This window comes from Mastomys coucha, unplaced genomic scaffold, assembly GCF_008632895.1.
Source record: "Mastomys coucha isolate ucsf_1 unplaced genomic scaffold, UCSF_Mcou_1 pScaffold15, whole genome shotgun sequence".
In the NCBI taxonomy this organism is placed as follows: domain Eukaryota; kingdom Metazoa; phylum Chordata; class Mammalia; order Rodentia; family Muridae; genus Mastomys; species Mastomys coucha.
The window spans coordinates 75,758,770-75,776,946 of record NW_022196897.1 but is presented as its reverse complement, the minus strand read 5'-3'; the positions used below and the strand labels follow the sequence as shown (position 1 = coordinate 75,776,946).

Sequence of the window (18,177 nt, the reverse complement as noted above, 5' to 3'; positions counted from 1 at the left end):
GGAAGAAAGAAAGAAAGAAGGAAAGAAAATCTATGAATCAATTCCTAATAATGTTCTCCTATACTCATAGATCAATAGATCAGTACCTTGTTCTGTTGGTATTGGTGAGGCTTCCTATGTCAGCAGGTGGGAGCAGATGCAGAGACCCACAATCAGACAGTATCTAGAGCAAAGAATCTAAGTTGGAAGTCTCCACTGGATCTCTGCCCTTGGAGCTCAGGAAACCCTTCAGTAGACATGGGGGAAAGATTGTAGGAGAGGGGAAGACACCAAGAGAAGATGGCCCACTGAGTTAACTAAGCAAGACTCACAGAGACTGAAATGGCATGCATGAGGCCTGTATGGGTCTGCACCAGATTCTCTGTGTGTATGTTATGACTGTTATCTGTTTTTGTGGGACTCCTAACAGTGTGACTCTGACTTTTGTCCTACTTTTAGAACACTTTTTCTCCTATCAATCATATCCCATCTGTCAAGGCTCAGGAAATCCTGAGGAAGAAAAGGCAGAAAGATAACAAGAAAGGCAGAGAGGATAATAGGAGACTAAGCAAACAAGGCCTTCTTAACACTTCAGTGTAGATTAAATAATTATTAAAATTATATATATTAAATAATGATGGAAATTAATTTAGCAGCAATTATTTCTTAACCAGATCTTTCCCAAATAACCTTTTTTAATATTTCAAAGCCATAGGCCTTAGCTGGGTAGACTCTCAACTAGCTCATCTAAGTTAACTGGACCACCTATCCATCCATGTAGCTAGCTATACCTTCCAAGCTGTAGTCACATCCATCTCCTCTCATGTCTCTTGGCAAAATGGTCTTTCCTCCTTCTCCTTCCCAGAGTTCCTTTCCCCCTCTCAGGAAGTCTCACCTTCCACTTCATGCCCAGCTAGTTGGCCATCAGATTTTTAATAAGGCCAATCAGAGAACGACTTAGGTAGTTGAGGAAAGACAGAGACACAGTTTCACATTGTGTACATGAACACCACAGGACTGCTGTACAAAGACTGTGGCAGCATACACAGGTCTGTGCCAGATGGGATTCCAGTGGTGAGAGGGGGGAGATGGACAAGGAGCTGCATTCTTAACTCAGAAGATATATCCAATTGGTAAACACTTGCAAATGAAAACTTAGTTTTCTCTAAGAGAGTCTCAGCAGCTATAGAAACCACTCTTAAGGGCAGTAGGTGCTCATCACAAAATTAGCTGAACAGAATTTTTGGAGTTTTCTTATCTCGTAATGCTCAATTGGGTTTTCTTTTTCTTTAAATCTTACAGGTCCTTTCCACATCTTTTGGTTTTATGTCTAGATGAGATTTTTGTGTGTGTGAATATGTAAGTCTCTTCATCTAATGAAAGAGAGAAAGAAAGGGAGAGGATTTTGGTGGGTGAAGAAATGAGGAAGATATGGGAGGAGTTAGGGAACATGAAATCGTAATCAGAATATATTGTATGAAATATATTTAATTTAAAAAGGGAGTGAAAGAAAAACAAAACAGAATGTTATGAACATAAAAACAAACACATAGATGAATAGAAGATAACTGATCCCAGAAATAAATCCTCAGATGTAGCTACAGGATTTACAACAAAAGCTAAAACATGTACACTGCTAAATGAACTATATCTTCAGCAATGATGTTAAGGAAAATATATATCTAAACATCAAAGAATGAAATTGGATTTCCAATATCTCATTTTCACCAAAATACACTCAGTGTAGATGCAACATTTGCTTTACTACTAAGGTTGTGGTCAACCATGGCTGCACAGCTTTCCTGCCTGAGCTTGGCACAAAATGGAGCACTCCTTTTTCTTAGTGGGGCTTCCTTTGTTCCTCCTGGTCTGGAAAGCCCAAACTACACTCTACCTGAGGAATGTCAGTTAATCCCCAGCTTAATTACATGTTTAACTTCCTGGAATGCCTTTCCATGCAAATAAGGCATCTCTAGTACCTTAAACCTAAACCAAGGAAACATCACCATAAGAGGAACCCCTTCCCACTCTCCAACATTTATACACAGAGTGCTGATGCGCCACAATAAAAGTATGAGTACAAGCCCACCCTGAATAAAGCCAGCGCCATTTGTTGAAAATGCTGTCTTTTTTCCACTGTATGGTTTCAGCTCCTTTGTTAAAGATCAAGTGGCCATAGGTTTTTGGGTTCATTTCTGGGTCTTCAATTCTATTCCATTAACCTAACTGCCTGTCACTGTACCAATACATACAGTTTTTATCACAATTACTCTGTACTTCAGCTTAAAGTCTGGGATAGTGATTCCACAGAGGTTCCTTTATTGTTGAGAATAGTTTTGGCTATCCTGGGTGTTTTGTTATTCCAGATGAATTTACAAATTGCTCTTTCTAAGTCTGTGAAGAATTGAGTTGGAATTTTGATGGGGATTGCATTGAATCTGTAGATTGCTTTCAGCAAGATGACCATTTTTACTATATTAATCCTGCAAATCCACAAGCATGGGCAATCTTTCCATCTCCTGAGATCTTCAATTTCCTTCTTCAGAGACTTGAAGTTTTTGTCAAACAGATCTTTTACTTGTTTAGTTAGAGTCACACCAAGGTATTTTATATTATTTGTGGCTATTGTGATGTGTGTTATTTCCCTAATTTCTTTCTCAGCCTGTTTATCCTTTGTGTAGAGGAAGGCCACTGATTTTCTTGAGTTAATTTTATATCCAGGTACTTCGCTGAAGTTGTTTATCAGGTTTAGGAGCTCTCTGGTGGAATTTTTGGGGTCACTTAAGTATACTATCATATAATCAGCAAATAGTGTTAATTTGACTTCTTCCTTTCCAATTCATATCCGTTTGGTCTTCTTTTGTTGTCTAATTGCTCTGGCTAGGACTTCAAGTACAATATTATATAGGTAGGGAGAGAGTGGGCAGCCTTGTCTAGTCTCTGATTTTAGTGGGATTGCTTCAAGTTTCTCTATATTTAGTTTAATTTTAGCTACTGGTTTTCTGTATATTGCTTTTATAGTGTTTAAGTATGGGCCTTGAATTCCTGATCTTTCCAAGACTTTTATCATGAAAGGATGTTAGATTTTGTCAAATGCTTTCTCAGCATCTAATGAGATGATCATATGGTTTTTTTCTTTGAGTTTGTTTATATAGTGAATTATGTTGATGGATTTCCATATATTAAACCATCCCTGCATCCGTGGGATGACATCTTGATCATGGTGGATGATCATTTTGATGTTTTCTTGTATTCGGTTTGCAAGAATTTTATTGAATATTTTTGCATTGATATTCATAAGGGAAAATGGTCTGAACTTGTCTTTCTTTGTTGGGTCTTTATGTGGTTTAGGTATGAGTAATTGTGGCTTCACAGAACGAATTGGGTAGAGTGACTTCTGTTTATATTTTGTGGAATAGTTTGAGGAGTATTGGTAATAGATCTTCTTTGAAGGTCTGGTAAAATTCTGCAATAAACCCATCTGGTCCTGGTCTTTTTTTGGTTGGGAGACTATTAATGACTGTTTCTATTTCATTAGCAGATATGGGACTGTTTAGATCGTTGATCTGGTCTTGATTTAACTTTGGTACCTGGTATCTGTCTCTAAAATTTGTCCATTTCATCCAGGTTTTCCAGTTTTGTTGAGTATAGGTTTTTGTAGTAGGATCTCATGATTTTTTGGATTTTCTGGGTGTCTGTTGTTATGTTTCCCTTTTCATTTCTGATTTTGTTACTTAGGATATCTCTGTGCCCTCTAGTTAGTCTGGCTAAGGGTTTATCTATTTTGTTGATTTTCTCAAAGAACCAGCTTCTGGTTTGGTTCATTCTTTGTATAGTTCTTTTTGTTTCTATTTGGTTGATTTCAGCCCTGAATTTGATTATTTCCTGCCTTTAACTCCCCTTAGGTGAATTTGCTTCTTTTTGTTCTAGAGCTTTCAGATGAGCTGTCAAGTTGCTGGTGTATGCTCTCTCCAGTTTCTTTTTGTAGGCACTTAAAGCTATAAGTTTTCCTCTTAGGACTGCTTTTATTGTGTCCCATAAGTATGTTGTGGCTTCATTTTCATTAATCTCTAGAAGTCTTTAATTTCTTTATTTCTTCCCTGACCAACTTATCATTGAGTAGAGTATTGTTAAGCTTCCACGTGTATGTGGGCATTCTATTGTTTATGTTGTTATTGAGGAGCAGCCTTAGTCCATGGTGGATCTGATAGGATATAAGGAATTATTTCAATCTTCTTGTATCTGTTGAGGCCTGATTTGTAACCAATTATATGGTCAGTTTTGGAGAAGGCACCATGAGGTGCTGAGAAGGTATATCCTTTTGTTTTAAGATACAAAGTTCTATAGATATCTGTTAAATCCATGTTTCATAACTTCTGTGAGTCTCACTGTGTCTTTTTTTAGTTTCTGTTTCCATGACCTGTCCAGTGCAGAGAGTAGGGTATTGAAATCTCCCATGATTATTATGTGAGGTGCAATGTGTACTTTGAGCTTTAGTAAAGTTTCTTTTATGAATGTAGATGCCCTTGCATTTGGAGCATAGTGGTCCAGAATTGAGAGTTTATCTTGGTAGATCATACCTTTGATGGATATGAAGTATCCCTCCTTATCTTTTTTGATCACTTTATGGTGAAGGTCGATTTTATTCAATATTAGAATGACTACTCCAGCTTTTTTCTTGGGACCATTGGCTTGGAGAAGTGTTTTCCAGCCTTTTATTCTAAGGTAATATCTGCCTTTGTTACTCGGTAGGTTTCCTGTATGCAACAAAATGTTGAGTCTTGTTTACGTACCCAGTCTGATAGTCTATGTCTTCTTATTGGGGAATTGAATCCATTGATATTAATAGATATTAAGGAAAGGTAATTGTTACTTCCTGGTACTTTTGTTGTTAGAGTTGGAATTCTGTTCATGTGGCTATCTTCTTTTAGTTTTGTTGGAAGATTACTTTTTTTGCTTTTTCTAAGATGTAGCTTCCCTCCTTGTGTTGAAGTTTTTCATTTTTTACCCTTTGAAGGGCTGGATTTATGAAAAGATTTTGTGTAAATTTGGTTTTGTCATGGAATACTTTAGTTTCTCCATCTATGGTAATTGAGAGCTTTGCTGGGTATAGTAGCCTAGGCTGGCATTTGTGTTCTCATAGGGTCTGTATGACATCAACCCAGGATCTTCTAGCTTTCATAGTCTCTGACAAGAAGTTTGGTATAATTTGGATAGGTCTGCCTTTATATGTTACTTGACCTTTCTCCCTCACTGCTTTTAAATTCTTTCTTTGTTTTGTGCACTTGGTGTTTTGACTATTGTGTGATGGGAGGAATTTCTTTCTGGTCCAGTCTAGTTGGAATTCTATAGGCTTCAGTATGTTCATGGACATCTCTTTCTTTAGGTTAGGGAAGTTTTCTTCTATACTTTCTTTTATAATTTTGTTGAAGATACTTACTGGCCCTTTAAGTTGGAGGTCTTCACTATCTTCTATACCTATTATCCTTAGGTTTGGTCTTCTCATTGTGTCCTGGATTTCCTGGATGTTTCGGGTTAGGTACTTTTTGCATTTTGTGTTTTCTTTGACTGTTGTGTCAATGTTTTTTATGACATCTTCTACACCTGAGATTTTCTTTTCTATCTCTTGTATTCTGTTGGTGATGCTTGCATCTATGATTCCTTGTTGTCTCCCGGTGGGTGCTCTAGGACTGGGATGAACAATTATCTGTGGGAGCAAGCAGTTAGTAAGGAAAGACACAGATGCCAAGTAGATTCTTATCAAGGTGTGTTCTTTACTTAGTGAATCGGGATATTTATACCTAAGACAAAACAATCTTATGTCTTTTAGCATAGAAATGAGAACAGGGAAAAAACATCTCAGTCTGTAAACAAGCCCCTGCAGCGAGGGCTCCAGGCAGGAAAGCGGATTAAAGGTTTGGTTCCTTATGAATTCTGGGCTACCAGTTTTGTCTTTGTTCCTTAGAGCTGTCTCCGGTCCTAAACACCTGATGGGCCGAGCCGGCCTGCTGCCTCAGGAGTCCAATTGAGGAATCCCGTTGAGCTCAGCAGGGACAGTACAATTCCTGACTTCTTTCCTAGGACTTCTATCTCCAGAGTTCTCTCTTTGTGATTTCTTAACTGTTTGTACTTCCATTTTTAGGTCCTAGATGGTTTTGTTCAATTCCTTCACCTGTTTGGTTGTGTTTTACTGTAATTCTTTAAGGGATTGTGTTTCCTTTTTAAGGGCTTGTACTTGTTTACTCGTGTTCTCCTACAATTCTTTAAGGGATTTTTGTGTTTGCTCTTTAAGTGCTTGAACCTGTTTACCTGTGTTCTCCTGTATTTCTTTAAGGGAGTTATTCATACCCTTCTTAAATTCCTCTACCACCATTGTGAGATATGATTTTAGATCCAAATCTTGCTTTTCTGGTGTTTTGGGATATCCAGGACTTGCTGTGGTGTGAATACTAGGTTCTGATGGAGCCAAGTAGTCTTGGTTTCTGTTGGTAAGATTCTTGAGTTTGCCTTTTGCCATCTGTTGATCTCTGGTGTTAGATGTTCTTGCTGTCTCTGGCTGGAGCTTGTTCCTCCTGTGGGTCTGTAAGCCTGTGTCAGCGCTTCTGGGAGATCAGCTCTCTTCTGGTAAAACCCATGTGCAGAGGGCTGTGGATCAGTCATCTCTCTTGAGTCCTGGGGTCAGAACAAAACCTGGAGAAAGGCTCTCCACTTTTGGGAAAGTTGCAAAGAGGGCTGTGGATCCGCTGTCCCTCTTAAGTGTAGATGGAGGTAGAAAGGATCCTGTGCTAGCTGTCCTGCCTCTTCTCAGACCTGTACCTCCAGGCTGGGCCTACCTTAGAAAGTCACTGGAGAGAAAATGGTGATCTCACCAGAGTCCCTGGGTTGGAGCACTCCCTGTAGGCAAGCTCTCCACTTGAGGGGAAGGGGCAGAGAGAACTATGGATCCACAGTCCCTCCTAAGTGTAGAGGGAGGTAGAAAAGATCCTGTGCCTGCTGCCCTGCCACTTCTGAGGTCAAAACAATTTTCAATAGCAGCTTTTAAGGACTAGACCTTCACAATACATTTTTTTACATGAGTTGCATAGGTATAATACCTTAAACAAGAGTTGAAATATAGTATAGTATATTGCAGCCAAAATAACCTTAAATTAATCAATATACAAAATTCCAAATAAATGTAAAAATATTTTTGGCTCTTTGCTACTTTCTAGTCCAAAAGATTCAACAAACAGCCCTCTTATCCTATATTTCTATATATTCCTTTCCCTCCTGTTCTTCTACTTCTTCCCCTAACACTAGATAGAAGATAAAGGATAGAGTACAGAAAAAGAAAGAGAGAAATCCTTGAGTCTAACCTCCTCCTAAACTTTGTTTTCTCCCTGACCAAATCCATTAACAACTTGCAAACAACCCTCCCCCTCTTAAACAATGATAAGCATCTATCATCTACCAAAGAACCAAATACCACCCAGTCCAATTTTTTGGGAATGGGGCATTGTTCTCTTAAAATTGATGTTGGATACCTCTCAGAAGTTGAAGACAAACTTCTGTTAGTGGAAACTCTCTACCCATAGAAAATATGACCTAGATAATTCAAGTTTGGTCTAACCTAAAACCTTCTTCCTGCTATCCAGCTTCCATAGTGACAGATGTTACCATACAATTGAAGGAAGCCATTAATAATCCTGCTCAGCTGTGACATTTTTGATCCACAATAATGACCAATGTAGCAAGATGTTCTAGTGAGGATCCATACTGTAGTGATTAACACCATGACCAAAACAGCTTGAGGAAAAACAGGTTATTTCATCTAATGCTTCCTGGCAAAAGAACACCATTGAAAGAAGTCAAGGCAAAAATCCAATCAGGGTAGGAACTTGGAGGCAGGAACTATTATAGAGGATATGGAGTATGCCATACTGGCTTGCTGAAAGGGGAAGTGAGGAAAATGGATGAAATCTAATTAGGGGGAAGAAAGAGAAAGAAATGAAGGATAGAGTAGGATATATAAGAGTAAGGGTATATGGAGAAGCTAAATTATCTATAATACACTTAGCCAGTATATATATGTATATATGTAGAAGGTATACATACATAGTTTAAAATTTTTACTGTTAGTGTTGACAGTGTTTCCTCCAAGAACTACAGACTCACAGTAACCTCAATACCAGGTATGAGAAGCTCTCTTTTGAGTTGTTGGTCTGAGTTGTACTAGAGACTCCCAACACTTTACAGGCTCTAGCTGTTGCCCTTGGTTGCTCTCTAGAGGTGGAAGGTAGGTTCCTATTACTGAAGACACCATGCATTTTAGTTACAGAACCCAAAGATCCATGAATGGGATCTGACCTGAATGCCTACTGTCTTAGGACTACCTTTCATGGTATCAGAAGGCTCAGGGAAGATGGCTGAATAGAAAGTAGAACTATTGTTAAGAGCCAGAGGATCAGAAAGTTTGTTGTGGTACTATGTCTCCAATAATGTCAGAAGCCACACTCATAACATCTCACTAACACGATGGCCTAAACATGAGCTGACCAAGGAAAACAACAATTAATATTCCAACATGCATGGTGGAATATCAGAGTGCTTTAACACTGCACAAAAACTATAGGCAAATAACAAATGCTTAGCATGCCAAAAAGTCTTTGCTAGGGCAGAGCTATCCAAATGCTTATTCAATATGAAATGGCCTGCCCTAAAACAGGCACACAAGAAGGCTATATTTAGGAATATATTTGTGTATACTTATACATACATGCTAGTAACAACAACTAATGAGGGACAAAAAAAAATCCATGAATTTGAATGAGAGAAAGGAAGAGTATGTGAGACAGTTTAAAGGAAGAAAAAGAAAGAATAATGCAATTTATTAAATATATCAAATAAAAGAGATAAATTTGAAAAATCAAAAATATAGTAATAATATAAATATCATTGTGGAGTATTGTACTGGCTGGTTTTGTGTGTCAACTTGACACAGGTTGGAGTTATCACAGAGAACGGAGCTTCAGTTGGGGAAGTGCCTCCATGAGATCCAACTGTGGGGCAATTTCTCAATTAGTGATCAAGGGGGGTAGGACCCCTTGTGTGTGGTGCCATCCTTGGGCTGGAGGTCTTGGGTTCTATAAGAGAGCAGGCTGAGCAAGGCAGGAGAAGCAAGCCAGTAAGAAACATCTCTCCATGGCCTCTGCGTCAGCTCCTGCTTTCTGACCTGCTTAAGTTCCAGTCCTGACTTCCTTTGTGATAAACAGCAATGTGGAAGTAAGCCAAATAAACCCTTTCCTCCCCAACTTGCTTCATGGTCATGATGTTTGTGCAAGAATAGAAACCCTGACTAATACAAGTATATATCTAAAGTACATGAAATCCAAATACAAAAAAGATACCTATAGCTCAAATATATTAAATCTAGACACAATAGCTAAATTTTGAAATCAGCACAGGTAGGTCTTACCAGATTATAAATAGAATTGGGGTGGTAGCTTGAAATATGAGATGAAGGTCAACTAATGCAAAGTACCAATATATAGACTATTTGGAAAGTTGTCAACTTTTGTCAATAATATAGTTTTCACACTTTTTTAATTAAGGAGATTATTGTATTTCTTGCTTCAAAGGAGAAAAGTAGATAGATAAGGAGTAGATAAGTAAATGCATAAAATAAAAGAAAAATATTTCATGCATGCAAATTTACATGTTTCTAGCATGATGCTATTTGTCTAATATATACAGTAAATAAGAATACAGTTCAGGAATAGGCTAATTAATAACAAGGTTGTGATGCAAATTTCATGTGTTTGTATAGCATTTGGAAGTACATTCTTTATTCCAGGTCTTCTGTTTGTTGGTTACAATTTTGAGGTGTTCAGCAGGTACTTTTAGGGGCTTGGAACAAATTTTTCTGCTAGTATAACCTAGATCTGAATCAAAAGGCTGTGTAAGTTGGATGGAGAATTTCAGGTAGGCAGATGGTAGGACTCTTGAGTCTCCTGGTAACCTGAGGTAGGTGGAGATTCTATGGTTCAAAATGTTTTGGGAGCTGTAGGTTCCAAACAAAAGAAAAGGGCCCAGGTGTTAATGGTAGTTTCTGGAAAGGGAGGAAGAAGAGAGAAAGGCAATGAAAATTGCAGAATAAAAAGGTCAGGTCAGCTATAAAGACAGTCTCAATCTAAGTACACTTGATTATTTGACAGAACCTTTAAAGACACAATGATCTTATATGATGTACTTGAAGTTATAAAAGACCACAACTGTCAGCCCAGACTATTATACCCAGCAAAACTACCCACGATTAGAAAAAGACTAAGTGATGTAACCACTAAGCCAGGTCTACACAGAATACTAAAAGCAATACTTCAAAGTTAAAAAAAAAATCTTACCTAAATAATCACAGGAAACAAATAAAATGCTAGGATAAAAAAAATCCAAGAGATCTAAGAATAAATCCAAATGTATTTTTCTTATAGGAGCATATACAGATCTTGAGTTCCTATAGACATTGTCTGATATATTGATGTCTTTAACTTCATTCTCATAGCTGAGACAAAAGTTCCCTGAATAAGATGGAAAGGTAGAGAAATTGGTTTCAAAATGAACCATTCTCTACCTTTCTGTAATAATTGGACCATCAGAAATACAATCAAATCAGATAGTTATTCCAAATAAATATATACATCCGTGTATCTTTTCACAGTTACTAATAAGAAAGGAGCAATTAAATATTGTGTATATATATATATATATATATATATATATACACATATACATACATACACACACATATATTCTTATTCTGTACTTTTTCTTTCGCATTATGAGTTTCTCATATCCCTTGGCATTTATCTACTTTCTTTCTTTGCAATATCTGAGCCTTTATCCTCTAGAGATTATTCAGAGAAAGCAACCTATCCAGGAGAGATTTCTTTATTTGAATTTGCTCCAAGTTTAACAAACTAATTTGTAATGATTTTGAAGTCTTTTATATTGCATATAGTAATAATGCAATGCATTGTCTGTTCATGAAAAATTATCTACACAGATAAGTGGATGCCCCCAGGAGAATTCTGAAAACTCTTTACTCTAGTATTTAGTCCGTGAGATGTCAAATTTTCTATAAATGTGTATCACTTCTCAAAGACGTTTGTATAAAGTACAGTCTAAGGTGATAATTTTGAGATATAGAGTAATTTTTTTTAAAGTTGAAGCAAAGATTTGTGAGAATTGTGAGTGAATAAAAGACTAAAAAAGTCTCTCTCAACTTGTAAGAAAACTTTATCACCAGTTTTGCTGTGAGATTAATTTGGTTTTCTTTCTTAGATAAAATATTTAATAGTTAAGCTTATAGAATTTATTCTTAGTCATATAAATTAAGGTCCTTTATGATGATTCACCAAAAGGAGAAAAAATATCTATCATTACATAATTTCTTCTTTTTGTATGTTGTTGTTCCCTTGTAGTATCAAAAATCTATTTTAATTTCTGTGAACAACTATAACAGTTTTCCTTTTTGATATTTTCATAGCAAATTTATTTAGCTACATTTATACAAGCATTGATATTATATTTAGAGGTCTTTTTATCTGTTCACAAGTTCACTTTTGTGTTTATATTTAACAGCTGTCTTTATTATCATAGGACATGGTTTTTCCTTCTAGGTCAAATCCAAGACCTGAGTTCTTGATATCATGTATTAGGTGTTACCAGATGAATATTCTTTTTATCTTTTGAAGTATGTGTATTTTTTTAGTATATGTGCTGCCGAAGCGAGCACAAGTATGTGTATTTTTTAAAGTTGCAATGTTTTTAAAGAGAGAAACAAATAGTGAAAATAAAAGTGACAAATAACACCAGTTAATTGGAGCATACCTGTGGATATTTTGTTTTTCAGTTTCACAACATAATCTAATTAGTATTTTATTTTCCATATTAGCATATAAAAAGTTTTGTATGTTATATGTATAACAATAAAGAGAAACTAAATTTTTACTTGGTTTTATAGATTTCATTTTATGTAGTATTTAACAGATATACACCATATTTTTAATACAAAAGTATATATTTTATATGTTAGAGTATAAGGGAAATTATCATTTGTTCTAGAAGGCCCAATATATACTTTTTTATATACATCTTAAAATGGCGCCAGACAATGTGTTAGTATATAAACACACATCAAAACTTGTGGTCAGATTATACCTCATAAACAATTACCTAGAGTCCTGTTATTAGTGTGTTAAGTTTCTACCATATTTTTAAATACTTTATTAAATTGATTTTAGAAAAGTTTTAATGGCTAATGTTTAAAATGCAATTTTACCATTCTATAATTTTATAGTACTAACCTTTGAAAATCTTGTTAATAAATTTAAGGAATCTGCTTTGATTGTAATGTGGTAATTATTAAATTGGACATAGGAGATTTGACCCAGTGAAATTCAGCACTGGCAGTTAATGAAAGTGAAGGTATAACATATGACAGGAATAATAATATGCAAGAGTCTGTACTGGGCATAGTGCTTCAGTCTTGTCACTGAGCAGCTGAGCTATTTTCTGCTTGTAGCTTCTACAAATCCAGATCTGAAAGAGATGTTGGCTACAATGAGAATGATAAACAAGAGACAGCATCAGGTCTGGCTTCTTAAGAAAACTTCACATGCTCTTTCACTATGAAATGGATTCAAACATCATCTTATTTACTTGTTTCTAGAAAAATTCACCCCATCACAGGTAAGTAGCCTTTGTATCTATCAGTAGTAAAGTGGATAATTCCTAGGACACACATAATGTTAAAAGCATAATATTATTTATACCTGAGACTGAAGGAGATAGTTCTTTTGTTGAAATGCATTGTGATGACTTATTGTTGTTGGTCATAGTGAACTTAGAATTTTTTCTAAGAGCTATCACCTTCATGTTAACTAGGCTGCTTTTTTATGCTTTAAGAGAAAGGAGATTCTAAGTACACTTCCCTGGTAGAAATGAGAAATTAGTACATTGATAAGATTATTATGTGGTAGAAGTTCATCTTCACGACAGTGGAAAGATGCTCAGATTCAAAAATAAACCCATATGGCTTTGCAGCCCATGCTATTTACCCCTGGCCCAGGAATGCCTTTTCCTGTGAGGAGACTGCTTTACAGATGTGGGCACTGCATTTCTAACTGAGCACTTTGTACCTGGGAGGATGAAACTTAAAACCAATAATGTATGTTCTCTACCCAGTTCTCATTTTCTCCTGTTTTACTACCTATATTATTTAAGAGTGAGAAAAGCTAACTGCTGATAAAGTAATTGATGTTATCCTATGTTAGAACAGTTCTGAATTATTTGAATTCAGTAAAATCAAGACTGCGTGACCAGAATTATAGTTCCTAAGAAGTCTCACAAAAATAGTTGAAATAATTGCTGTAGACAGAAATATGACAAATGCAGTTTCACATCAGATCTCTTAGGACTTCATGACAGTCCCATGTTGACTGAAAGTCTTCTGAGAAGTACAGGTCATCTGCCTAATGTCCAATCAGCTTTATGATCCTAGAAATCGAGAACATGTAGTGAAGATATTTTTACCAGATAAAATATTTACAAAATTCATTTAGATATTGAAGTTTTTGGTAACTTGGAAACCCGATTTCTAAGAAGTAGGAGCTATCTTTTTCACATTGCTGACATGTGATGGTAAAATGTGCTTTAAATACTTCTAAATGTATGAATGACTATAATACATGAAGCCAATGAAGTCATGAGAAACAGAACATTACTTGATAAAAAACCATCATAGGTAAACAAACATTCCAAGGAAAGTTTTATTTAGTTTCCAAAGACTTGCTTACTAATTTCACACTGGAGCTTATCACTGTAGAAGACAATGATGAGGATGTTCTCCATATCCTAATAAAATCATGTTCTTAACCCTACACTAGATTCTGTTCTTAGGAGCTGCCATCTGTGATATAGTCCACTGAAAGGACTGATGGGAGAGAAAAATAATATCACAGAATTTGTCCTCCTGGGTCTCACTCAGGATCCTGCTGGGAGAAAAGCATTGTTTGTCATCTTTCTCCTCATCTACATTGTGACCATGGTGGGCAACCTGCTCATTGTGTTGACAGTGATTGCCAGCCCCTCCCTGGGCTCCCCAATGTACTTCTTCCTTGCCTCTTTATCACTCATGGATGCTCTTTTCTCCACTGCCATCTCACCCAAGTTGATTGTGGACTTACTCTGTGATCAAAAGACCATCTCCTTCAGAGCCTGTATGAGCCAGCTCTTTATAGAGCATTTATTTGGTGGTGTTGATATTGTTATTTTGGTGGCAATGGCCTATGATCGCTATGTGGCCATCTGTAAGCCACTGCACTATTTGGCCATCATGAATCGAAGGGTTTGCATCGTTTTGTTGATATGTGCCTGGACTGGAGGTTTTACACACTCTCTGATTCAAATTGTCTTTGTGTACAACCTTCCTTTTTGTGGCCCTAATGTCATTGACCATTTCATTTGTGACATGTCTCCATTATTGGTACTTGCATGCACAGATACGTACTTCATTGGCCTCACTGTTATTGCCAATGGTGGAGCCATGTGTATTGTGATCTTCACCCTCCTCCTAGGTTCCTATGGAATCATCCTAAGATCTCTTAAGACTCAAAGTCAGGAAGGGAGGCGCAAAGCCCTCTCCACATGCAGCTCCCACATCCTGGTAGTTATCCTCTTTTTTGTTCCATGTATTTTTATGTATGCCAGACCAGTTTACAACTTTTCTATTGATAAATGTATTACTGTTTTTTATACCATTATCACTCCCATGTTGAATCCTTTAATATATACCTTAAGAAATTCAGAGATGAAAACTTGTATGAAAAATCTCTGGAGTAAAATGCTTCCTGCTAATTAAAATGAAAAGTCTCTCTGGTGAAATTACTTTTCTTTTTATTTGAATAAAATCAGTTAAGAATAATTCTTATAAAGGACGACACCATCTACCCATTGTATTTATCTAGGATCCATTTCTTTATGCAAATACGTTAAAAATGAAAATTTCCATAGAGATTTTAATCAGTATGGCATTATTTCAGTGTTATACACAAGGGGTATGTGGTCTTGTCCATTGTAAAACAAAACTATGTTCCTCATGAATGTACTTGTTCTGTCTTGAAATTTTAATAGGAGTCATTACAGAAGGATTCATTCTTATAAATTTGGAAATGATAAAACAATATTGGATGTTTATGGTCACTCAATCTCTCCTGAACTTTGTAAGATTATAACTAACAGACACATTTCTGGAACTCAAAGAAAGTTTTGAGATAGCAATCTTCATTAAGTGGTCTGAACAGCACAATTGTGTGGCTACAATGTGCACGTTACTGTAAGATGGCTCCTATTCCTCACAGCATAGTTGTGCAGCTACAATGTGTGCATTGACTCCTATTCCGTATGTCAGTGTCTTTATCTTCCAGTTCACGTTTTTGGATTGAAGATTTGGTGTGCCTAGTATAGGACACTAATAGTTAGGAAACAATGAGCAGTTTGTTAGATCATGTGCAGCTGGTGAGAAAACCAGATTCTAGTTCTTAAAGTTACACTAAACTTACAACTAACTTTTTATGATCTTCTTGACTATCTAACATGTTCTATTTCCCCAAATTTTTAAAAAGTCATTTCTCATGCTATCTTGTGAATTGACAAGGTACTGTAGAAGCATCATCTTCACAAATGTGTGTTCACCATCAACATTTTACTTATACACTTACAAAAATGTATTTTGTGTATTCATTTTCTTCATATATGCAAAACATCCATGAGTTTTATCAGTACATAATTATTCTAGAACAAAAGAGGAGTGTGGATTGTTTTGATTGCAATATGAAACCATCATCTATGGTTTGCAGGAGCTTATTTTCTTGTCTTACTTTGTATTTTTTAAAATAAATTTTATTGTGTATTTAATGTACTTTTTGTGGTGCTATGGACTCTAATTAATAATGAGATGGTCTTTTAGGTGGATAAAGCAATGACCTCATCACCTGGCATATTTAATCTTACTTTTGCTTTGGTTGCAAGACTAAGGCCAAGGCCAGTTAATGCCTACGCCACTGGAATCTGTCAAAAGCAGATCAATTTCATTTCCTGTCATCCTGTGTTCACTAGCTGGAGCAGGTAATGAAAAGAAAAAGTTTAGAGAGCTAATTGTGGTGAGATTAATTTCTTTTTATATAAAATTTCACTTAAATATTTTAAAACAATTTGTTTATAACTTCCCATCTCCTCCCACCCCAATACCTCTGGATCTTTCCCACCCTCTCCATCCATATTAATTTTTCTCTTTCTTACTCAAAATGAAAGAAGAAATAAAGAAAATAACAAGTTAAACAAGAAAATCTACTAAGGCAAAAAAATACCAAGTAAACAAATAAACAAACAAAACCATGGAACCCTTTGGTATTGGTCAACTACTCCCAGGCATGGGGCCTAGCTTGTAAGGTGGTTATACACTCAGTAATTCTCCATTTGAAAAAAAATTCATATCTTTTTCTTTTTCAGCCAGGCGGTATCAGTTGCAAATAGCTCCTTGGGTAAGGATGGAATGCTGTGTCTACTTCCTATTTATACCTTTGGACTTTGTCTGATTTGAACCTGTGTAGGTCTTAGGTGTTCTGTCCCTGATGCTCTGTGTTCATATGTGTATCAAACCTGTTGTGTCTGGAAGATACACTTTTCTTGAAATATTTCTCCATTTTTGACTCTTACAATTTTTCTGAATCCTTTTTATTTTTTATTTTTTTATTTTTTTTTTGTTTTTTTTCGAGACAAGGTTTCTCTGTATAGCCCTGGCTGTCCTGGAACTCACTCTGTAGACCAGGCTGGCCTTGAACTCAGAAATCCACCTGCCTCTGTCTCTGCCTCTGCCTCTCAATTGCTGGGATTAAAGGCATGCACCACAACCACCCACCACCTCCAAGCCTGAATCTTTTTCCATGCAAATTCTTGAGCATTTATAGTATTTGAGGAAGATGTGCTATCTTGTTTTAACTTAAAATTTGGGGGAATTATTATATAATTAGAAAATTTCTCCCTTCTCCTAACTCTCTTAAAACCCTCTCATATACCCTTCTTGGTTATCTTTAAAATTGATGTCCTCTTTTTATGATTGTTATTAGATGTCTATACATATATATATATATGTATATTTATATGTGTGTATATGTATGCATGTATTTTTATATATGTGTGTATATTATATTTAAATGTATATTGCTATGTATAATCTCTGTCTGTATAATGGCACTTACATTTGTGTTTTCAAGGCTGACCATGTGATATCCGGTAACTAATTGATAGGCTCTTTCCAGGAAGACTGTTTCCCAGCCTTCCTTAATTGCTTATTGTTCTTTGTGTAAGGTTGAGGCCTCCTGGACTTTTACCATCAAGTTTCGTGTGTCTTTGGTACAGTTTTTTCAGCTTTGTTTGGGCAGTCATGTTCATGAGATTTACTTTGCTCAGTGCACAATCTCACAGCAAAGTCTATGATCTTATTGTTCTTTTTATCAACTCTTCTGCAGAGTTCTTAGGTGCAGGAAATTTTGTAGCTGGATCCATTGAGACTGGGCCCTATAGCTCACTATTTTGAAATTCTTTTTTCTTTTAAGTGGTCTCCATCTACTGAGGGATGAAGACCATACTCATCTGTGGGTATAGTGATCAGTGTTTAATATTAGGGGCTTATGGAGTTTGGTAAATTAATGGTTGCAGTTTCTCCTCCAATAATGAGTAGTTACCTGGGTTTCTAGTACCAACGTTCCTTTTCTCTTGGTGATCTGATCATAAGCCCAATTAGAGAGCTGTTGGTTACTGACAAGGCATATGTAATATTGGTGTGCTCTGCTATGTTGCTTGCTATGATGACAGCATATCCTGCTGTGCTGGAAGTTCATGTGGCTCATAGGTGTTAATAGCTGGGTGTTGAGCACAGTGCTCACCACTGCAACTGTGGTGCGCTCCATCCCTGGGCGCCTCTGGGCAGTGGGGATATGAAAAGTATTGGGTAAGAATGACCCATGTCCTGCCAGAGTTCAGATGTTCTGGCCAGGCGGACATGGGTGTCTGTTCGCAGTGCGCCCTGCTCTGCTAGATGGGCTTGGGTATCCCAGTCCTTAGAGAGCAGGTGGGGGACAGCTGAGGGGAGTCACAGGTTCT

General features: G+C 36.5%; 1 protein-coding gene across 1 annotated transcript; it reads left to right on the top strand.

The window, feature by feature from the left end:
• The first annotated feature begins 13,908 nt into the window (after positions 1 to 13,908).
• On the top strand, positions 13,909 to 14,956 carry LOC116092208 (olfactory receptor 4A15-like). The gene has a single exon (XM_031373555.1). It carries the CDS (start codon positions 13,952 to 13,954, stop codon positions 14,873 to 14,875), a length of 924 nt encoding a protein of 307 aa, XP_031229415.1. The 5' UTR covers positions 13,909 to 13,951; the 3' UTR covers positions 14,876 to 14,956.
• Positions 14,957 to 18,177: the final 3,221 nt, after the last annotated feature.

Excerpts from the sequence above, each read along its gene's own strand:
- LOC116092208 (XM_031373555.1), top strand. The coding sequence starts at position 13,952 with ATGGGAGAGAAAAATAATATCACAGAATTTGTCCTCCTGGGTCTCACT.